Genomic DNA, 24616 nt, shown 5'->3' with positions numbered 1-24616 from the left:
ACGGATGTTGAGGTTAGGGACAGATGTTTGATTACTCTAGGTCAAGTCGGCATAAGGAGGGAGGAAGTGTTGGGTATTCTAAAAGGCATTAAGGTGGACAAGTCCCCAGGTCCGGATGGGATCTATCCCAGGTTACTGTGGGAAGCGAGAGAGGAAATAGCTGGGGCCTTAACAGATATCTTTGCAGCATCCTTAAACACGGGTGAGGTCCCGGAGGACTGGAGAATTGCTAATGTTGTCCCCTTGTTTAAGAAGGGTAGCAGGGAAAATCCAGGTAATTATAGACCGGTGAGCCTGACGTCAGTGGTAGGGAAGCTGCTGGAGAAGATACTGAGGGATAGGATCTATTCCCATTTGGAAGAAAATGGGCTTATCAGTGATAGGCAACATGGTTTTGTGCAGGGAAGGTCATGTCTTACCAAATTAATAGAATTCTTTGAGGAAGTGACAAAGTTGATTGATGAGGGAAGGGTTGTAGATGTCATATACATGGACTTCAGTAAGGCGTTTGATAAGGTTCCCCATGGTAGGCTGATGGAGAAAGTGAAGTCGCATGGGGTCCAGGGTGTACTAGCTAGATGGATAAAGAACTGGCTGGGCAACAGGAGACAAAGAGTAGTAGTGGAAGGGAGTTTCTCAAAATGGAGACGTGTGACCAGTGGTGTTCCACAGGGATCCGTGCTGGGACCACTGTTGTTTGTGATATACATAAATGATTTGGAGGAAAGTATAGGTGGTCTGATTAGCAAGTTTGCAGACGAGACTAAGATTGGTGGAGTAGCAGATAGTGAAGGGGACTGTCAGAGAATACAGCAGAATATAAATAGATTGGAGAGTTGGGCAGAGAAATGGCAGATGGAGTTCAATCAGGGCAAATGCGAGGTGATGCATGTTGGAAGATCCAATTCAAGAGTGAACTATACAGTAAATGGAAAAGTTCTGGGGAAAATTGATGTACAGAGAGATTTGGGTGTTCAGGTCCATTGTTCCCTGAAGGTGGCAACGCAAGTCAATAGAGTGGTCAAGAAGGCATACGGCATGCTTTCCTTCATCGGACGGGGTATTGAGTACAAGGGTTGGCAGGTCATGTTACAGTTGTATAAGACTTTGGTTCGGCCACATTTGGAATACTGCGTGCAGTTCTGGTTGCCACATTACCAAAAGGATGTAGATGCTTTGGAGAGGGTGCAGAGGAGGTTCACCAGGATGTTGCCTGGTATGGAGGGCGCTAGCTATGAAGAGAGGTTGAGTAGATTAGGATTATTTTCATTAGAAAGACAGAGGTTGAGGGGGGACCTGATTGAGGTGTACAAAATCATGAGAGGTATAGACAGGGTGGATAGCAAGAAGCTTTTTCCCAGAGTGGGGGATTCAATTACTAGGGGTCACGAGTTCAAAGTGAGAGGGGAAAAGTTTAGGGGGGATATGCGTGGAAAGTTCTTTACGCAGAGGGTGGTGGGTGCCTGGAACGCGTTGCCAGCGGAGGTGGTAGACGCGGGCACGATAGCATCGTTTAAGATGTATCTAGACAGATACATGAATGGGCAGGAAGCAAAGAGATACAGACCCTTAGAAAATAGGCGACATGTTTAGATAGAGGATCTGGATCGGCGCAGGCTTGGAGGGCCGAAGGGCCTGTTCCTGTGCTGTAATTTTCTTTGTTCTTTGTTCTTTGCCTAATGTCCTTGCATGCCACAAGCTTTGCACTGGTCCTGGTATGGCAGACAACTGCGAATTGGGTGAGTCAGGCCACATTTGCCACGAGGCTTAGCAGGTTTCTGAGCCTTGGTTACCATACCAATTGTTGTAGCTGCCCCCAATGCTTGTAACTGTTGGTGCCCAGCCATGGTGGCTTCAAATTTCCTTTCATCATTAAGTAGTGCATCTATGGTGCATCCTTTCGTCTTTTCTAGCAGGTCTTTTTGAAAGGCCTCTGGTGGGGTAAATGGGATTTCTAGCTCTATATAACATGTTCTGACAATTTGATATCTGTAACGTGACAATAATGAGCTTTGTCTCAGCACCTTGCAACAAACTGGTGAATGGGCTCATCTTGCCTTTGCCAGTAGGTCATAAGCTCAAGCCTATGGTATTCAGAAATTTACCTTCACTCTGCGTTGCAGATCCAGGAATGCCCATAGCTTGCTAGGGTCCTTCTTGTCCTCAGCTGACAAACCTGATGTATTGATCTGTTGCAAGCCCTCATGGCCAAGTGCAATCTTAATCTTGGTAGCTAGTTGCTCTGGTTCACTTCCTGTTCTTTTCAGCTTAGACCCTGCCCACGAAGCAAAAAAGAGGGAAAGCTAAAACAGTAATGGCTTTAGCGACTGCTTTTCAATTTTTTCGACCCACTGCCAGTTTAGGTGAAAGCTCCGGTCTTCTGGCAAATTACCTGATGTACTCACAGAGTTTCAACACCTCTCAGGGTCCTATCTGTAGCCCAGCTCGCTGCAGTGTTTTGGGGTCTCCTGCTGACTGCTGTCCAGTCTCTTCAGCCGCTCCAGGTAGGCAGCCTGCTGTTCTTTGTTCCCTCTTTGTTGGCGTGTTCTTCAGAAAAAATCCAACATTGCCATGATGTAATTTTTGGTGGTCTTCAGAAAAAATAAATCCCAAACATTGCCACCATGTAATATTACTTGTTACTTTGGTGTGTGATCTATTGTAAGACTCACAGGGCTACAAGTAATATCCGAAGTAAACGTAGGTTTATTATACTTTAACTGGAATATATATATACACAAATAGTTACTGCACGAGCTACATCTAACCACGTTTTACTATATCAGGCTCCACCCACAACTAATTGGTCATGTGTGACACAACATCACTTCCTCCAGTGACCTTCACTTGTAGCTCTTAACGTGGTCCCTTCTTAAGGTGGTTCCACAGCACGGACATTAGAGCTGGTGAAAATGAAACAGTAGAAAAGTGTGTTGCAGATATGGAGCATTAGGTGGCAATAATACAATGTATGTAAGCATTAAAAGAGTTTTATGAAAATATTCATGTTGTGTAATAGACAACACTATTTAATAATCTTCAAATCGTTTGGAAGGGAAATTGGTCTTGGGTGAAGAAGAAATTCAGGAGGGGTGTAAAACAGGCTGCCAGTTCAGTACTGCTCATTTTGCAAAACAGCCCAGGACCATTTTCATCCTGTTCAGGTCCAGTAAAGCCAGATTCTCCCTTTAATAGAAAATGCGTATATGAGGTTGGAATATACTCCAAATCTTTATTGATTTTACATCTTTCCTAGAAGCTAAATTAATTTGATTTTAGTTAATTAATAGTTTCCCTTGGCCAGAGTAAGCTCAGGGGAGTTCTCCTCTACACTCTAAATGTTTGTGGCAAGAACTTAGTTCAGACTTGCTACCAAAAGATGAAGCTTCCATTGGTTGAAATTCTTATTAAATAAATATCGCTAAGTAGTTAACATCATTTGAGGGCAAAGAAGTTATCAATTTGGCAGGGATATCATGGTGGGTAATGTCAACCCCAGAAATGGGGTACATTTGCTTTGGGTGGGAAGTTAAAATGTTAGGAAGTTCAAACACGTGCCAACCCACCTGTTGACCCACCCACTTCCAATTTCAATGAGACGGGATGGGGGCAGCCGACCAATTCGCTCTCAGGGGCCAGGTTGGTCACTGAAACCTCTTAAGGAGGCTGCTTGTCTCCTTTTTAATAAGGTTTCTATTTATAACTGCTGTTGTTTGGGTTTCGCTAGTAAGAAGAATGGAGAAGTGCTGGATATAGCACGGGCCCAGCAAGTTAACCCTGTAAACCGCTTCTCACTTCCCTGCCCCACCACCACAGACCTCCACTACCTCCACAATCTCTGTCCTCAATCACCGCCCCACCCCCCACCACCCCCGCCCCATAAGCAGGCATTTTCCTCGACTCCCCCAGGTTCATCCATCCCCAACTCCAGCCCCAAACCATGATCGAACCACCTGTTCCCCGACGCTGGTGATCCCTCCATTTCACCACCACTATCCTTACTTGCACCTTATCCAAGCATCTCAATCAGGCTGGCTGTTGGGCAGGGGACCAGGGATCAAAAATTTCAACACATGCTGGAGTTAGAACTTCATGGCGTGAGCTTCCGGGTTTCCCAACCATATCTCACCTCCCACCCACACCCACACCCGCCCCATCCCCCCACTACTCCAAACCATGCTTTAGTAAGAAAAATCTTCAAGCAGTGGCATACAGATTCAAACCAAGGGAGCGAATAGAGGATACATGAAGGAAGCATAAATACCCTGATATGTTTCAAGTGAAGAAGATTTAATAATGCACGAGTGATGAAATGACTTGCTACATCTATTGCTGGCGAATCTCAAAACTGGTGTGAATTTTTAACAACCCCTCCATAACAGAACCAATTAGATTCAAAGATCTTGCCAACTCCACCAGATACTGTCTGGGAAAAGAAAGCCATTTTTGCAGCTTCTGTTCCACACGTAGCCTGTAAGCACAATATCACTGGCATAAAGTACTTTTAAGGCGAGATTGGTCGCAATAGTTGAAGAGAGAAGAAATTCTCGTCATAATGCAAATACCTTATACATGGGGAAGGGATTATCTGTCATTCAACACATTTTTTATTTTTCAAAATGTCTTCAAACGAAAACATCCTTCTAGCAATTTTCTCTCCCCTTTCTCCTTTACTGAAGGCTTTTCTTTTTCTTTTTCATGCTGCACAGTTCCACAAGAACTGTCCAAGTGATCATTATTCATTTGAGAGTCTATCACAGCCAGGCACAATTCTGTCCTCCCCCAACATTCAGACTTTTAGCAGAGGTCACTGAACAGTGGTCAAGAACAGAAATGGGTATACTGGTTTCTCCTGTTTTCACCTCATAATAACATAAGAAGTAGGAGCAGGAGTAGGCCATTTGGCCGCTCAAGATTGCCCCGTCATTCAATAAGATCATGGCTGATATGCCCCAGACCTCAACTCCTCTTTCATACCAGCTCCTCATAGCCCTCAACTCCTTTATATTTCAAAAATCTATCTATCTCCTCTTTAAATACTTTCAGTGATCTAGCCTCCACAACTCTCTGGGGTAATGAATTCCAGACATTCACTACCCTCTGACAAAAGAAATTCCTTTGCACCTCAGTTTTAAATGAGTGTCCCCTTATTCTGTACCTATGTCCCTAGTTTGAGATTCCCCCACTAGTGGAAACATTTTCTCAACATCTACCCTGTCAAGCCCCCTTAGAATCTTGTACGTTTCAATAAGATCACCCCTCATTCTTCTAAACTCTAATGAATAAAGGTCTAACCTGTTTAGCCGTTCTTGATAATTCAACCCCTTCATCCCAGGAATTAGCCTAGGGAATCTTTTTCCAACTGCCTCCAATCCTTTCTTAAATACAGGGACCAAAACTGTATACAGTTGGCTCGCCAACACCCTGTACAGTCGTAACAAGACTTCCCTATTTTTAAACTCCAACTCCCTAGCAATAAAGGCAAAACTTCCATTTGCCTTCTTAATTACTTGCTGCACCTGCATGCTAACTTTTTGTGTTTCATGCACAAGAACACCCAGATCCCTCTGTGCTGCACTTTTTTGGAGTCTCTCTCCATTTAAATAATAGTCTGCCTTTTGATTCTTCCTACCAAAGTGCATGACCTCACACTTTCCTACATCAAACTCCATCTGCCAAGTTTTTGCCCACTCACTCAACCTATCTATATCCCCTTGCAGATTCCTTATGTCCTCATCACAATATGTCCTCCCACCTATTTTTGTATCGTCAGCAAATTTAGATATATTACACTCTGCCCCCTCCTCCAAGTCATTAAGATAGATAGTGAATAATTGAGGTCCTAGGACTGATCCTTGTGGCACTCCATTTGTTACGTCTTTCCAACCTGATAAAGACCCATTAATCCCAACTCTCTGTCTTCTGTGAGTTAACCAATCCTCAATCCATGCTAATACATTACCCCCAGTGCCGTGAGCGCCTATCTTTTGCAATAATCTTTTCTGTGGCACCTTATCGAATGCCTTCTGGAAATCCAAATACACTACATCTCCTTTATCAACCTTTATCAACTCTGCTTGTTAGATCCTCAAAGAACTCTAGCAAATTTGTCAAACATGATTTCCCTTTCACAAAACCTTGTTGACTCTGTTTGATTGCATTAAGCTTTTCTAAATGTCCTACTATTTCTTCCTTAATAATGGACCCTAGCTTTTTCCCAATGACTACTGTTAAGCTGACTGGCCTATAGCTTCCTGCTTTTTGTCTCCCTCCCTTCTTGAACAGGGGTGTCACATTGGTGGTTTTCCAATCCACTGGGACTCTCCTGGAATCCAGTGAGTTTTGGAATATTCCGACCAATGCCTCCACTACCTCAGCAGTCACTTCCTTTAAAATTCTTAGATGCAGGCCATCAGGTCCTGGCAACGTGTCTGCCTTTAGTCCCATTAGTTTGTCAAATACTTTGTTCCTTGTGATAGAGACTGTCACAAGATCTTTCCTCCCATTAACTCCTTGCTGAGAACAATTCTAGTTCTATTATTGGTGCACCAGCTGAGACTAGTTAGCTCACTGCAATCCAGGAATTGGACCGGGGACAAAGCTGGTCTATATAGCTGAGCTAATTATATCTTTTGACTAGTGAATTAGTGGTGGAGCCCTGTCATTTTAATCCCTATTAATTTTGTTTTCAATATGGTGGACAGACTTCTGAAGGGAAGGAATTCAAATTTTATTTACAATATTCCAAACTAAAATAAAACTGATAATAATAACAGGGAATGTTGCTTCATATATTAATATGCTGACAGGATAACAAGAAAATTTAGTTTTTTTCTATATCTCTGAGTGTGAAATTTGCACTTTTAGTGAGCAACGTACTCAAGTTTATAATGACTTGTGAATTATTCAGTTCTGTCCTTATCAAGAGATAAATTTTGTATTCAATAGCCTCTTACCCAGCATCTTCTACTTATTCAACAAGATAAATTAAATGACATGTTATTATTACACGGTCTCAGAGAAGTGGTACCTATTGATCTTTCGGTGGAGTTGGAGTTGCAGCCATCAAACTTTAGCATGTCTACTTCCCATTCTGCAAATGTCTTGGCATCAGTGTCAACATTCTCCAGTGTGGTGCCAGGATAGCCAGCACAGGTTTCATTACCTAGGTCCCCATAAATTCCTAGCTTCAGCCCTTTAGAATGAACCTAGCATAAAAAAATGCAGATCAGGAAGTAAATAACTGTCAAGATAAAACATGAGTTAACATGTCACTTTTTAAAGTTCCATTTCCATATTTGTAGTTAGAAGATTTATACATACTTCAGTCACCACTTCAAGAAAGTATCTGACTCAATGGCAGTAGGTTATCAATACAGTTTTAAAAATCATTCTCACTGTGGTAAACAAAATGCAATTTTAATTTTTTAAGGGGCTCCTTATTTCCATTTCTGAATGCTTTCCTAAATAATTGAGACTAAGAGCTTGTTCACAATGATTTTTAATATAAAATGTCTCAAGGGATGAGTGGATAAACTTCAATATATTACAAATGACTAGTGTCAAAAATGGTTGGTGTCTCTTTATAATATGAAACTGTACCTGGTCCTTAGCTGACCTCAAAAGTAAAGAGAAAACAAGGGCCCAGAATTTGTGATTGTGATGACAGCGAAACTTTCAGCACTTGACATCATTACTGTGCAAAACTGACAGCAACTTCTGGCATCTACGGATGCACAAATAAGAAATCTGGAAGTTACTGTCAGTTATACCCCGTTCCTCCACAGTGTGTGCTGTTGCAGTCTTCACAGACGCAATCTACACAGACTCACTGATTTGACATGAAATTCAACTTTTTACGCACTGTTGTCACTATAAAAATGAATGAAAATGTTAAGCCTGGTTTAATGAGGAGTAACTGAGTTTTTAACAACGTACTAATTCATACTTATTGCTAAACAACCTCTCTGGTTCTGAAAAACTAATTTTACAATTATGGAGTCTCATTCCCTCAGAAGAACATTTAAAAGTTGTATAATTTTTAAAATAATAAAAATGATTTATTTTTAAAGTTTATGATATTCCAGTTTCTCCCTTACTCCCATGTGTATGTCCCAGTTTTCTCTCTCGTTCTGTACAATAATTAAAATGTGAATTATATTCCATGCTTTATACTTCCTGCTTTGCTGTCTATGAGAATTCTTCAATCTGATTGGTTGATCAGCCTGCCTCTAACCTTCCTTGTTGCTGGTCTCCACAGATCCCTGACATTGGAATAGAATAAATCTATGTTCTAGAGCTTGCTAAATCTTTGTGGGCAGCTTTTTCTAAGATCAGTGGTGAGTGTGTCCCTTCACCATTGACTGCAAAATCCAGGCCAATAAAAATTAAATTCAAGTACAATATATTAAACCAAGATCAAATCTAGGCATATGTCCGTAAATATATTCATCCAGTCAAAAATTCTATCAACTGAAAGTGCAACTTAGTGTTTTAACATATTTCAGTTATCTGTAATGACAGTACAAAGGGCTTTTTTTATCATGGGTTTTAATGCCCTTAAAATTTCCTATTGCAATTATCCCATATTACTAGCATATTGGCAAATTGAAATCACACAATTATGTGTCCAAAAGAAACAAGATACTGGAGCTTAAATGAAAAAAATGATTTAAATGAGATAAAAATCGAGCAGGTTGTACAATGAGTGGGCAGTCCATTCTGTCAGGCTACCACCCAGGCAGTGAAGTTGAAAATTACCCCCATTGTATCAAAGATTCCCAATATGACAGGAATTCCCAATGGCCTCAGTGCAATTTTCTCCTCTGTCTCTGTCTTTTTCATAGACAGGAAGGAAGTAGCCCACTTAGTCTTTCAGTTACTATTGAGATCATTTGCTTCCTGCCTTTCTGAATATAATTCCAATGTATTATGCAATAACTTGATGCAAACCCAATAAAATTGTTGCTACTTGGTGCCCTTACCCACTGAAGCATAGTTCAGAGCTGGACTGTGTATCACACCTGCTACCAATGCAATAAAAATAAAACAGGGGTTGTGTGATATTGCTAGTCTGAAGTTCGCTTGAAATTTGAAAAATTACTCACATAATCAGCCAGTGCTTTAATGCCATTTGGAAATCGTTCTGGATCTGGCTGAATCTTCCCATTAGCATCTCTCACCATTGCTGACCAGCAGTCATCAATGTTTATGTATTGATATCCCAGATCTTTCCAGCCATCCTCTACTAGCTTGTCTGCCATTGTCCTAAACAAGCCTTCACTGTTATGGTGAAAAGCCAAGAAGGTCATCAAACTGTTTTATTTACACAGATAGCAATTTTGGTTGTTTTTATTAAATATGTGCTCAAATATCAGGAAAGGTTTGCAAACTGTCTAAAAAAAAAGTCAGAGGTAACTCCAGTATGCAAATATTGGTGCACCGTGACATGAAACAATGTTATAGGGATTCTCTTAGGACGGCCCAGATCCTGAGTTCTTATTCTCAAGCAGGAAATCCACGTTTATACCAAATAAAGATGATATAAATTGAATTGCTTCCCTGAAAAAGAGGGGCAAAGCTTATAGGACAACACATAACTAGAAATGCGTTAGATATTGGATAATATATTGGCTGGAGTATCTACATATATTATATAGGAGTAATAAAAGCAAAATACTGCGGATGCTGGAAATCTGAAACAAAAACAAGAAATGCTGGAATCACTCAGTAGGTCTGGCAGCATCTGTGGAAAGAGAAGCAGAGTTAACGTTTCGGGTCAGTGACCCTTCTTCGGAACTGACAAATATTAGAAAAGTCACAGATTATAAACAAGTGAGGTGGGGGTGGGGCAAGTGATAACAAAGGAGAAGGTGCAGATTGGACCAGGCCACATAGCTGACCAAAAGGTCACGGAGAAAAGGCAAACAATATGTTAATGGTGTGTTGAAAGACAAAGCATTAGTACAGATTAGGTGTGAATACACTGAATATTGAACAGCAGCAAGTGCAAACCTGAAGAAAAACCTGAAAAAAACAGTGGGTAAGCAAACTGAACAAACTAAGATGAAATGAAATAAATGCAAAAAAAGATTGTAAAAAATGTAAAAAGGAATGTAAAAAAAAGGGAAGAAAAAATAACTAAAAATGTAAGTAAAATGGGGGGCTGTCATGCTCTGAAATTATTGAACTCAATGTTCAGTCCGGCAGGCTGTAGTGTGCCTAATCTCCGCTCAGTCCGCAAGCAGGACCCTGAGCTTCCGGTTGCTTGCCATTTCAACACTCCCCCCTGCTCTCATGCTCACATCTCTGTCCTGGGATTGCTGCAGTGTTCCAGTGAACATCAACGCAAGCTCGAGGAACAGCATCTCATCTACCGATTAGGCACACTACAGCCTGCCGGACTGAACATTGAGTTCAATAATTTCAGAGCATGACAGCCCCCCATTTTACTTTCATTTTTAGTTATTTTTTCTTCCTTTTTTTTACATTCTTTTTTACATTTTTTACTATCTTTTTTTGCATTTATTTCATTTCATCTTAGTTTGTTCAGTTTGCTTACCCACTGTTTTTTTCAGGTTGTTTTTCTTCAGGTTTGCACTTGCTGCTGTTCAATATTCAGTGTATTCACACCTAATCTGTACTAATGCTTTGTCTTTCAACACACCATTAACATATTGTTTGCCTGCTCCGTGACCTTTTGGTCAGCTATGTGGCCTGGTCCAATCTGCACCTTCTCCTTTGTTATCTCTTTCCCCACCCCCACCTCACTTGCTTATAATCTGTGACTTTTCTAATATTTGTCAGTTCCGAAGAAGGGTCACTGACCCGAAACGTTAACTCTGCTTCTCTTTCCACAGATGCTGCCAGACCTGCTGAGTGATTCCAGCATTTCTTGTTTTTGTTATATAGGAGTATGTTACAAGGCAGTATCACGTTGAGGTATTCAGAGGACTTCATAAACCAGTTCAACTATCATACGAATCACAAAATGTTTTACTGCCTGGAAATATATTCCCAACTGTGTATTACCCAAACGTGTATAACAAAGTACTTCTTTCATGGGATGGATGGCAAGGCAAATATTTGTTGCCTATCCCTAATTTCCCTTGACAACTGAGTGGCTTGCTCGGCCATTTCAGAGGGCAGTTAAGAGTCAACCACATTGCTGTGGATCTGGAGTCACATGTAGGCCATATTAGGCAAGGACAGCAGATTTCCTTCCCGAAAGGACACTGGTGAACCAGATGGGATTTTACAACAATCAACAATGATTTCATGGCACCATTACTGAGATTAGCATTCAATTGCAGATTCTATTAATTAATTGAATTTAAATTCCATCAGCTGACATGGTGAGGAAGTGACTGATAAAGCTAAACAGTAGTTGTCCATAACAGGCACCAAAATTGTATCACGCATTTATACTGGAAAAGAAGATTCTTATTTCAACAAATGTTAAAGGAAAGTAACTCAATGAATTCATATTGTGTAAAAATATAATTCAGATGGCAAATCTGTACCACCTTTGCATACCTTCCTACTCGCTAGTGCAAACATTATTAGCACAGGCCCTACAAAAGGTCACCCACTCTCAGCTGGGGAAATGGTGCATCATGGAAGTGATGGGAAGACCTACAGAACTGGGAAAACAATAAATTTACAAAAACTGACATGGGAAAAAATAGAAGCAAACATTTTTTTCATGGGATGTGGGTGTGGCTGGCAAGGTCAGCATCTGTTGTCCATCCCTAATTGCCCTTGACAACTGAATGGCTTGCTAGGCCGTTTCAGAGGGCAGTTAAGAGTCAACCACATTGCTGTGGGTCTGGAGTCAGATGTAGACCAGACCAGGTAAGGATGGCAGATTTCCTTCTCTAAAGGACATTAGTGAACCTGTTGCATTTTGTTTTACAACAACTGATGATAGTTTCATGGCACCATTACTGAGACAAACTTTCAATTCCAGATTTTATTTTTATTACTTGAATTCCACCAGCTGTTGTGGTGGGATTTGAACTGATGACCCCAGGGTATTAGCCTGGGCCTATGGATTACTATCCCAGTGACATTACCACGACACCACCATCTCCTCCCACCACCATACGAAAGTAAAATCATAACCTTACACTACAATGCAAACAGTGTAGGGAAAGCTAAATGACCTAATACAATTTGACACCATTTTATAGGTTTGGAGGTTCACACCTGCTTCCTGCCAGCTTACTCGCCTCAATTATAAAGTGTACATTGCTGGATTACTGGATGGAGTACCTTCTTTGCCAAGGGAGGGGTAAACAAATTCAAAGTGCAAATTGAAGAACTGTTCAGAATCTGCATGACATGGAACAGCTTAGAATGGAAGAAAAGTTAGAGAAAAATAGAAAAAGAGGCAGAGAATATTTGATGCCAAGCATATAGGAAACTTTGGTGATGTTTTATGAACTTGTGGCTCAGACGAGTGGTGGGCGTTGAAAACCAAACCATTTCTCTGAAGAAATCTGATTCAAGAGATGTGTGCTTTCATGGTTACTGGCTTAGCTTAATTGGCGCCAGCTTCCTATATAAAGGGTTGGGTGCTCCTTTTTCTACTTGTGGGGAGAACAAAACTAGCAGCCATAACTATAAGATAATCACTAATAAATCCAATCAGAAATTCAGAAGAAACTTCATTGCCCAGAGGGTGGCTAGAATGTGGAACTCACTACCACATGGAGTAGTTGAGGTGACTAGCATAGATGCTGTTAAGGGGAAGGTGGATAAAGACATGGAGGAGAAAGGAATAGAAAATTTTGCTGATGGGTTGAGATGAAGAGTGGTGAGAAGAGGCTCATGTGGAGCCTAAAGACTGCCATAGACCAGTTAGGCTGAATGACCTGTTCCTGTGCTGTACATTCTATGTAATAGTATGTTTTGGAAAGTGTACAGAGGAACTTTCTTTTTATTCGTTCCTGGGATGTGGGTGTCACTGGCTAGGCCAGCATTTATTGCCCATCCCTAATTGCCCTTGAGCAGATGCTGGTGAGCTGCCTTCTTGAACCGCTGCAGACCATGTGAAGTAGGTACACCCACACTGCTGTTAGGAAGGGAGTTCTAGGATTTTGACCCAGCGACAGTGAAAGAACAGCGATATAGTTCCAAGTCAGGATGGTGTGTGGCTTGGAGGGAAACTTGCAGGTGGTGGTGTTCCCATGCATCTGCTGCCCTTGTCCTTCTAGGTGGTAGAGATTGCAGGTTTAGAAGGTGCTGTCTAAGGGGCCTTGGTGTATTGCTGCAGCGCATCTTGTAGATGATACACACTGCTGCCACTGTGCATCGGTGGTGGAGGGAGTGAATGCTTGTGGATGGGGTGCCAATCAAATGGGCTGCTTTGCCCTGGATGGTGTCAAGCTTCTTGAGTGTTGTTGGAGCTGCACTCATCCTTGTGCCTTGTAGGTGGTGGACAGGCTTTGGGGAGTCAGGAGGTCAGTTACTCGATGCAAGATTCCTAGCCTCTGACCTGTTCTTGTAGCCACAGTATTCATATGGCTATTCCAGTTCAGTTTCTGGTCAATGGTAACCCTCAGGATGTTGATAGCGGGGGGATTCAGCGTTCGTAATGCCATTCAGCGTCAAGGGGTGTTGGTTAGATTCTCTCTTGCTGGAGGAGATCATTGCCTGGCACTTGTGTGAGGTGAATGTCTCTTGCCACTTATCAGCCCAAGCCTGGATATTGTCCAGGTCTTCCTGCATTTCTACATGGACTGCTTCAGTATCTGAGGAGTCGCGAATGGTGCTGAACATTGTGCAATCATCAGCGAACATCCCGACTTCTGACATTATTGAAGGAAGGTCATTGATGAGGCAGCTAAAGATGGTTGGGCCTAGGACACTACCCTGAGGAACTCCTGCAGTGATGTCCTGGAGCTGAGACGATTGACCTCCAACAACCACCACCATCTCCTTTTGCGCTAGGTACAATTCCAACCAATGGAGGGGTTTCCCTTGATTCCCACTGTCTCCAGTTTTGCTAGGGCTCCTTGATGCTGTACTCAGTCAAATGCTGCCTTGATGTCAAGGGCAGTCATTCTCAACTCACCTCTTGAGTTCAGCTCTTTTGTCCACGTTTGAACCAAGGCTGTAATGAGGTTTGGAGCTGAGTGACCCTGGCGGAACCCAAACTGAGTGTCACTGAGCAGGTTATTGCTCAGCAAGAGCTGCTTGATAGCACAGTCGACGACACCTTCCATCACTTTACTGATGATTGAGAGTAGACTGATGGGGTGGTAATTGGCCAGGTTGGACTTGTCCTGATTTTTGTGTACAGGACATACCTGGGCAATTTTCCACATTGTGGCTAGATGCCAGTGTTACAGCTGTACTGGAACAGCTTGGTTAGGGGCGCAGCAAGTTCTGGAGCACAGTACTATTGCCGGAACGTTGTCAGGGCCGATAGCCTTTGCAGTATCCAGTGCCTTCAGTCGTTTCTTGATCACGTGGAGTGAATCGAATTGGCTGAAGACTGGCATCTGTGATGCTGGGGACTTCAGGAGGAGGCTGAGCTGGATCATCCACTCAGCACTTCTGGCTGAAGATTGTTGCAAATGCTTCTGCCTTATCTTTTGCACTGATGTGCTGGGCTCCCCCATCATTGAGGATGGGGATATTTGTGGAGACACCTCCTCCAGTTAGTTGCTTAATTGCCCACCACCATTCATGACTGAATGTGGAAGGACTACAGAGCTTAGATCTGATCCGTTGGTTATGGGATCGCTTAGCTCTGTCTATTGCATGCTGCTTATGCAAGTAGTCCTGGGTTGTAGCTTTACCAGGTTGACACCTCATTTTGAGGTAAGCCTGGTGCTGCTTCAGGCATGCCGTCCTGCACTCTTCATTGAACCAGGGTTGGTCCCCAGGCTTGATGGTAATGGTAGAGTGGGGGATATGTCGGGTCATGAGGTTACAGTTTGTGGATGAGTACAATTCTGCTGCTGTTGATGGCTCACAGCGCCTCATGGATGCCATGTTTTGCATTGCTCAATCTGTTCACAATCTGTCCCATTTAGCATGGAATTAATAAACCCCCAGGTGGGTCTTTACAACAATCGATAATGGTTTCATGGCCATTATCAGAACAGCTTTTTTTTAATTCCAGTTTTTTTTTATTAATTGAATTCAAATTCCACCTTCTGCCCTGGTGGGATTCAAACCCATGTCCAGCAATACCCTGGGCCTCTGCGTTACTAGTCCAGTGACAATACCACTACGCCACTGTCTGCCCCAGGATAATAGCAGGGATGAGAGACTTCAGTTATGTAGAAAGATTGGAGAAGCTGGGAGTGTTCTCCTTAGAGCAGAAAAGGTTAACAAAGTGCTAGAAATACTCGTCATGTCAGCAGCATCTGTGGAGAGAGAAACAAAGTTAGTGGGTTGGACTTTGCAGTCAGTGGCAAAGAAACGGTGCTTGCCGCTGACCTTGAAAATGTTGCCCGCAAAGATCTAGCAATCTCTGTGGCAAGGAACTCCACTTTTCCAATGGCAGCTTAAATGTGGCACCAAGTCAAGGGGATCTCCAGGCATCCAGCAGCATTTGTGCCTGCAAGCAGGGTAAGCAGTCAATCACATTGAAGTATTCTCACAGACAGCAAACCAGGATGTTAAAAGTTCCAATTAACTTTCACTTTTAATTTAAATTTTCAGATAACAAAATAAGTGATTATGATTGGATTGGATTAAGGTAGAAGCTAAAGTATCATAAATAAATTTTTTCAAAAATTTAATATGTGTGGAATTTTTTTATCATCATGGAGAATTTTGACATTCCAAAAATATAATAGCTTTTCAGGACCAGTGAAGATATTTAGTAGTAATTATGAACTTAGCATCCCTTAAAACCCAGTTAAAACTCATTCAACAAGGAGTAACTTTTTCAAGGGTTTCAACAGTGAGATTAACAACACAAAAAGTGAAACTTTTTGTGATTTCACTGATTACTTGGGGATTACACATTGGGGGAATCTGAACAGTGCATCCTCTGGAGAAACACAGAATCACAGACAGCAATTTCTGGATTTCCATTTTATTCTATGCATTTGCAGACTGCTGAAGGTGCTGTCAGTTTCAATGGAGTAATAATGGTGAAAGTTAACAGTTTTATCGTCATTATCACTGCAAATTCTGGGCCAATGTTTCAAGTTGCTGACCTTTCACCAGAACTGGAAAAAGTTAGAAATGTAAAAAGTTTTAACAAAATACAGAGGCAGGGAAAGGGGGTGGGGAAGAAAGGACAGGCAGTAAGGTCTGTGATAGGGTGGAAGGTAGGAGAGATTAAATGACAAAAGGGTGCAAGGCAAAAGGAGATGGTAGTAGAACAAGTAAAGAAACAAAAGTTGGGTCTGGAGGAGGTGTAAATGGGAATAGCAGAATCATTATCAACAGTTGCTGTCTGAAAAAATGGGGGCAGTGGTCATGATGTGAAATTATTGAACTCAATGTTGAGTCCCAAAGTCTGTTCCTTAAGCTTATGTTAAGCTTCATTGGAACAGTATAGGAGGCCAAGGAAAGAGAATTCAGAATGGGAGTAGGGTGGAAAGTTAAAATGATAGGCAACTGAAAGTTCAGGAGTCACACTTGCAGACTGAATGGAGGTGTTCCACAAAGTGGTCACCCAATCTGCATTTAGTCTGCCCAATGTAGATGAGACCACATCATGAGCAGCAAACACACTATACTAAATTGAAAGAAGTACAAGTAAATTGGTGAAGGTTAAAAGGAAAGCTAATAGAGGTATTCAAAATTCTGAGAGGTTTTGACAGAGCACATAAGCCGAATTATTTCCTCTGGCATTTGGGTGAATAACCAGAGGTCATAGATTTAAAATAACTGGCAAAACATCTAGAGGGGAAATGAGGAGAAATTTTGCCACACAGAGGATTCTTATGATCTGGAACGCACTATCTGAAAGGGTGGTGGAATCAGATTCCACAGGACTTTTAGAAGATAATTCTATATGTATTTGAAGAGAATTCTGATGTACTGAATGGCTCCCTTCTATGCTGTAGGATTCTATGTTTTTACAACTGTGGACTCTATCCTGTGCTGGTAGCCTACAAATCTAAGTACTTCTCCTGTTAAAGGTTTCTGTGGAATATCGGCTAGTGTTTCCAATGTACTTACAGTGAGCAATGCTGACAAAGCAGGACCAGCTACAAGGAATTTCTGGAAATTGACAAATGCTATTTATTGTGTTACGACCAGGTGAGAAAGGTGTTTAAGGGTCTGTTACTGTCTTCACCTGGTTTTATTGTAACAGGGTTTAATTTTAAACACACTGTGTTTTGAGCTCCACCATTGTGAATCCTTGTTCACAGCTTTCCAATTATAAGGCAAAGAAATGAGCATAAACAGGCTTTCTTCGGTTTAAAGAAGGAAAGTGAAATTTATTAAACATTAAACTTAAACCCTAATAGGGTTAACGCCTACAGATATACGATGCGCCCATTCTAGCATACACATGCGATACACACATGCAAATAGGGACAGTAAAGAGCAGAAGAAAAAGTAAAATGGAGAGGTTTGAGGCAATCTCTAAAGGGGGTTCCTTATTTCTGTTTCTGTGTTTCTAGCTCGCCGCAGAGTCCTTGATTGTAGACAGCTCTTACTTTTCACTGGGGCCCAGTATTCTTCTTAAAACTTGTTCACTGTAGGAGACTTTTCTTTCTTGGGGTTCATGTGTCTTCAATAGTTTCCGAAGCTGGTGAGAGCGAGATAAGAGCAGACAGGAGAGAGGCCATCTTAGTCCAGGAGAAAAGTGCTTTCTGAGTTCAAATTCCTTGTTGGAAGTTCAAATTCAAAAAACTCCAACAGTCAGTCAGTCATGTGACTAAAACTGGTCTGACCCCTTCTTCTATGTATTGGGGAAGCAACGACTGGGTCCCTTTGTTTCAACACTGTCTGTTACTATGCAAATGTCTTTCCAGTTAGGGGCTTGCAGTTTTAAATTTAATGTTCATGTGGCCAAATAATGTGTACCTCGGTCTTGGCATTTGGGGGACTTGCCTGACAATTGGAAAACCAAACTAGGGACAGATTGGCCTGTGGACTGTTTACTAAATCTAAAATAAAATTGAGCTCTTTTCATAAAGATGATTCTGAAATAATAGATCACCTGTCTCTACAAGGTGCCTAATATTATTTCCCTGACTTATGTAATATACAGCTGGTACATTAATTAGTCCAGCAAGTAAAACTTAGTGCACAGGCTTCCTTGTGCCATTCAATACACGATGAGTAAATTTAGTGTGTATTTTTCGCTCTGATACTTTGTACTGGACTGTGCTGCTTATGCTATTTTATAGTAGTGCCATTAGAACATAGAACATAGAAAAATACAGCACAGAACAGGCCCTTCGGCCCACGATGTTGTGCCGATCCTTTGTCCTCTGTCAAGGACAATTTAATCTATACCCCATCATTCTCCTTTATCCATATACCTATCTAAAAGCCGTTTGAAAGTCCCTAAAGTTTCTGACTCAACAACTTCCCCAGGCAAGGCATTCCATGCCCCGACCACTCTCTGGGTAAAGAACCTTCCCCTGACATCCCCCTTATATCTCCCACCCTTCACCTTAAATTTATGACCCCTTGTAACGCTTTGCTCCACCCGGGGAAAAAGTTTCTGACTGTCTACCCTATCTATTCCCCTGATCATCTTATAAACCTCTATCATGTCACCCCTCATCCTTCTCCGTTCTAATGAGAAGAGGCCTAGAATGTTCAGCCTTTCCTCGTAAGACTTATTCTCCATTCCAGGCAACATCCTGGTAAATCTCCTCTGCACCCTCTCCAAGGCTTCCACATCCTTCCTAAAATGAGGCGACCAGAACTGCACACAGTACTCCAAATGAGGCCTTACCAAGGTCCTGTACAGCTGCATCATCACCTCACGGCTCTTAAATTCAATCCCTCTGCTAATGAACGCTAACACCCCATATGCCTTCTTCACAGCCCTATCCACTTGAGTTGCAACTTTCAACGATCTATGCACATAGACCCCAAGGTCTCTCTGCTCCTCCACATGCCCAAGAACCCTACCGTTAACCCAGTATTTTGCATTCGTGTTTGTCCTTCCAAAATGGACGACCTCACACTTTTCAGGGTTAAACTCCATCTGCCACTTTTCAGCCCAGCACTGCAACCTATCCAAGTCCCTTTGCAGACGACAATAGCCCTCCTCGGTATCCACAACTCCACCAACCTTTGTATCATCTGCAAATTTACTGACCCACCCTTCGACTTCCTCATCCAAGTCGTTAATAAAAATCACAAACAGGAGAGGACCCAGAACTGATCCCTGTGGCACGCCACTGGTAACTGGGCTCCAGGCTGAGTATTTACCATCTAAGACCACTCTCTGCCTTCTATCAGTTAGCCAATTCTTAATCCAACTGGCCACATTCCCCACTATCCCATGCCTCCTGACTTTCTCCATAAGTCTACCATGGGGGACCTTATCAAATGCCTTACTAAAATCCATGTACACCACATCCACTGGTTTACCCTCATCCACTTGCTTGGTCACCTGCTCAAAGAATTCAATCAGGCTTGTGAGGCAAGACCTACCCCTCACAAAACCGTGCTGACTGTCCCGAATCAAGCAGTGTCTTTCCAGATGCTCAGAAATCCTATCCCTCAGCACCTTTTCCATCAACTTGCCTACCACCGAAATAAGACTAACTGGCCTGTAATTCCCAGGGTTGTTCCTATTCCCTTTCTTGAACAGGGGCACAACATTTGCCACCCTCCAATCACCTGGTACCACCCCCGTCAACAGAGAAGATGAAAAGATCATTGCCAGCGGCTCTGCAATTTCATCCCTTGCTTCCCATAACATCCTTGGATATACCCCGTCAGGCCCGGGAGACTTGTCTATCTTCAAGTTATTCAAAAACCCCAACACATCTTCCCTCCTAACGAGCACTTCCTCGAGCTTACCAGTCTGTTTCACACCGTCCTCTTCAGTAATACACCCCTTCTCATTCGTAAATACCGAAGAGAAGTACTCATTCAAAACCTCACTTATCTCTTCCGGCTCAACACACAGTCTCCCGCTATTGTCCTTGACCGGACCTACGGTCCCCCTAGTCATCCTCATATTTCTGACATACGCGTAAAAGGCCTTGGGGTTTTCTTTTATCCTACCCGCCAAGCATTTTTCATGCCCTCTCTTAGCTCTCCTAATCCCTTTCTTCAGATCCTTCCTGGCCATCTTGTATCCCTCCAGAGCTATGCCTGTGCCCTTTTTCCTCAACCTTATATACGCATCCTTCTTCTTCCTAACAAGACTCTCAACCTCTCTTGTCAACCACGGTTCCCTCACATGACCATCCCTTCCCTGTCTGACAGGGACATGCTTATCAATGGCCCCTACTATCTGCTCCTTGAAAAAGTTCCACATTTCGACCGTGCCCTTCCCTGCCAGCATATGCTCCCAACTTATGCTCCTCAGTTCCTGCCTGACAGCATCATATCTACCCTTCCCCCAATTGTAAACCTTGCCCTGTTGCACATACCTATCCCTCTCCATTACCACAGTGAATGCTACAGAATTGTGATCACTATCTCCAAAGTGCTCGCCCACCAACAGCTCTATCACTTGCCCTGGTTCATTACCTAGTACCAAATCCAATATTGCCTCCCCTCTGGTCGGGCAGTCTACATACTGAGTCAGAAAAGCTTCCTGGACATACTGCACAAACACTACCCCATCCAAACTATTCGATCTAAAGAGTTGCCAATCAATATTTGGGAAGTTGAAATCCCCCATAATTACTACCCTGTGACTTCTGCTCCTTTCCAAAATCTGTTTCCCAATCTGCTCTTCCACCTCCCTGCTGCTATTGGGGGGCCGATAGAAAACTCCCATCAAGGTGACTGCTCCTTTCCTGTTCCTGACCTCAACCCACAGTGCCTCAGTCGGCAGATCCTCCTCGAAAATTCTTTCAGCAGTTGTTACACTATTTCTAACTAACAATGCCACCCCCCCACCTCTTTTACCACCATTCCTAATCTTATGAAAACATCTATAACCAGGTACCTCCAAGAACCATTCCTCCCCCTCACCTATCCACGTTTCAGTGATGGCCACAACATCGTAGTCCCAAGTGCCCATCCACGCCTTCAATTCACTCACCTTATTCCTGATGCTTCTTGCGTTGAAGTATACGCACTTTAACCCTTCTCCGTGCCCATCTGTCCTCTGCGACAGTGCTACCTTCCCCAATACCTCACTACACTCTTTGTCTTTCTGAGTGGACCCACTGGTCCCTGGACTACAAGTCCGGTTCCCATCCCCCTCCCAAACTAGTTTAAACCCTCCCGAACAGTACTAGCAAACCTCCCTCCCAGGATATTGGTGCCCCTCTGGTTCAGATGCAGCCCGTCCTGTTTGAACAGGTCCCATCTTCCCCAGAATGCAGTCCAATTATCCAAGAACTGGAAGCCCTCTCTCCTACACCATTCCTGCAGCCACGTGTTCAGCTGTGCTCTCTCCCTATTCCTAGCCTCACTATCACGTGGCGCCGGCAACAAACCAGAGATAACAACTCTGTCCGTCCGAGCTTTCAGCTTCCAGCCTAACTCCCTAAACTCACTTCTAACATCTGTGCCACCCTTCCTTCCTACGTCGTTGGTGCCAATGTGCACCACGACCTCTGGCTGCTCCCCCTCCCCTTTAAGGATCCTGAAGACGCGATCACAAACATCACGGACCCTGGCACCAGGTAGGCAACAAACCATCCGTGCGTCTCGCTTGCGCCCACAGAACCGCCTGTCGGTACTCCTCACCATCGAGTCCCCGATGACTAGTGCTCTCCCATTCTCCCTCCTTCCCTTCTGAGCCACAGTGCAGGACCCCGTGCCAGAGGCCCGTTCACTGCAGCCTGCCCCCGATAGGCCGTCCCCCCCAACAGTATCTAAAACTGTATACTTGTTGCTGAGGGGAACGACCACAGGAGATCCCTGCACTGACCTCTTCCCACCTCTAACTGTTACCCAGCTGCCTTTGTTTTGTGGAGTAACGACATCCCTGTAGCTTCTATCTATCACCCCCTCAGCTTCCCGAATGATCCTCAGTTCATCCAGCTCCAGCTCCAGTTCCCTAACACGGTCTGATAGGAGCTGGAGACGGATGCACTTCCAGCAGGTGAAGTCGGCATTGAGCCTTAAGTCTTACACAAGTAATGAACATGCTCAAAACTGAGCTTGCCACTATGCCACACCAAACAACAAAAGACAAAAGAGGGAAATTAGCAAGACATAATTTGAAACAATCTTCATCACGGCCCTAGTAGAACCCACTAACTGAGAAAAATCCTAGCTTTTTGCCCCTGTAGATTGTTTAAGTGTATACCTTGATGCCTCAAGGCTCATATATAAATTTTAAATCATTGTTCCCATGAATTTGCATACATCTCAGGCTGTTTCCTACATTATACCAGTGAGTACAGTTCAAAAAAATACTTAATTGACTGTAGAGCACTTTGAGACATCCTCAAATCATGAAAGGTGCTATATAAATGTAGTTCTTTGTTTCTTTTAATACTGATATTCCTATATAGGATTTATTCACAAATGAGGTAACTGCATCAAGAACAGCCTTTTGTAAATGATTGTCAAATACAGCAAATCAGTGAGGCAGAAACATAAATAAAATTACAGCTCAGTTGCCTGGGCTTTGTGTACTGTGTTGCCAGGGTTTGTGGATCACATATGGGCTCACAGACCATAGTTTGGATAACCCTGCAATAGCTGCTATGAAACACTTTTTCAGAGAGACGTCACAGTTCACTGATGTCTAGGTGATACTTAAAATACACACCTAATGCAATTGTCAGGGTGCGCCTTGCAATCTATGGTGCATCTGAAGCGCTCCCAGGGTATCCAGCCCATTGGGGGAGTTCTCGCCAAACCATTATCCAGAGACTGGCATGGTCCAGGTAGCACCAGTAGGAAGGATATGAAGAGGGAAAGTACTCTGCAATGCATCAAGAACTTTTCTGGAAAAAAAAAAGACTTTTTAGTTACATTAGTTTTAGGACACATTTCTATTAGGTTTTTTTTTATCTGAGCCTATGATTATTAAAAGAATGTATAAAGTAACTTTAAGAAAAATCTCAACACCTTTCTAAAATTTATAATTAAAGCCATATTCCAATATTCTAATGATTTATGCAAACAAAAGACAAACTAGAAGCCTAGTCTACTTTACTTCAAAAAAATGAGCACAATGTCATTATTTAACCACAGGATCTTTTGACTTTTGTTATTTTTTTCTGTCCTCCTAAAAATGCCAAAAGAGTCACCTGGGCTCGAAACACAGAAACAACTCCCCTAACCCTCCCTGCCCCCCACCCCCTGACCCCAACAAATAGCAAATTTCTCCAGTTATAGGTGCAAAAAAAAAACATTTTCCCTTTTATGGGAATTCAATTTTTTTTTGCCTTCTCCCCACCATGGCATACATTTTATCCCTTTTGTAACTCAAATTTCATGGCTGACTAGGCCAAATATCACACACTTCAGAAGCTGAGATCCCTTTTGATGCTATTAGTAGTAATATGACTAACACAATATAGATATTAACCTGTGGGGAAAGAGGGCTACAAACTTCCAACGAGCCAGTATTTTGGCTGTTCTCTGTTTGAGTCCCCGAGTGCTAGCACCCTGGTACAATTTGATCACGGTCCTTCAAAAAATTGCAGCAAAATATTTATGGTGACTTGGAGACAAAAATGGACTACTGCTTTTGTCTTGTCCAAAATGCTCTGTACAGCCCTAAGGTAGCCTCACTTCAACTGATAACTGAGGGGAATGGATCCCAAACTCTTTTAGTCTGTAGTTTAGTCAATATAAGATTCAGCTATGCAGAACAACTTGGAGGAATTGCTACCCATCTTTTCTTCCCCTGGTAGAAAAATCCATCCTCCCTCATACATTTGTCTCCCAAGTACTAAACCATTTTTAGGTTAGATTGTACTTGGCTTGGAAATTGCATGGTTGGTATCATTAGTCTGTGTTTGAACCATAACTAACATCCCAGAGGTCCTTTTTGTTAAGCTATATCCATCTGTATCTATCCAGTGTTCTGTAAGAAATGGTTTTCATATGGAGGATGATTGGGAAGATGAGAAATATAACAAATTTCATTTATATAGTGCCTTCAACGTAGTAAAACATCCCAAGGTGCTTCACATGAGCATAGTCGGACAAAACAAAATTGATGCCGTACTAAAGAAGAGGACAATGAGCCAGCTTGGTCAAAGTGGCAGGTTCCCCTGTTTCTTTGACGCCCAGTCAAATGATTAACATTACACAGAGATGAAGGGAGGGCTTACATTTTGTCACGTGCTGTTTTCTGCCTCTTTTTTGTGCTGACATCTTCATTATTGTTTAAACAATACAATCAATGACAGTATCATTTTGTGAATTATATGTACCACATCTGAACTAGGATGGGGGAGGGGTGTTGCTGAGATCGGTGTTTGAAATGGGAAACTGCTCTAGTCCCTGATATTTAGGCCTCCCCCTCCCCCCGCACCCCAGGACGAGTGTATACATTATCAGGAACATGTATACGACT

At 42.6% G+C, this 24616-nt stretch overlaps 1 protein-coding gene across 1 annotated transcript in view; it reads right to left on the bottom strand.

Moving 5' to 3' along the window:
* Positions 1–23022, bottom strand: part of LOC137383620 (alpha-N-acetylgalactosaminidase-like) — a 48101-nt gene extending 25079 nt beyond the window's left edge. Inside the window, exons 1-3 of the mRNA XM_068056774.1 lie at positions 22856–23022; positions 9108–9282; positions 7031–7208 (exon numbers count right to left, since the gene is read on the bottom strand). Of these exons, the coding sequence (XP_067912875.1) occupies positions 7031–7208; positions 9108–9282; positions 22856–23022 (520 nt within the window). The remainder of the gene's footprint in view (positions 1–7030; positions 7209–9107; positions 9283–22855) is intronic.
* Between the last annotated feature and the right edge of the window lie 1594 nt (positions 23023–24616).

The sequence above is a fragment of the Heterodontus francisci genome, chromosome 24 (assembly GCF_036365525.1).
Source record: "Heterodontus francisci isolate sHetFra1 chromosome 24, sHetFra1.hap1, whole genome shotgun sequence".
NCBI classification, from domain to species: Eukaryota; Metazoa; Chordata; class Chondrichthyes; order Heterodontiformes; family Heterodontidae; genus Heterodontus; species Heterodontus francisci.
This window is presented reverse-complemented; position numbering and strand designations above follow the sequence as displayed.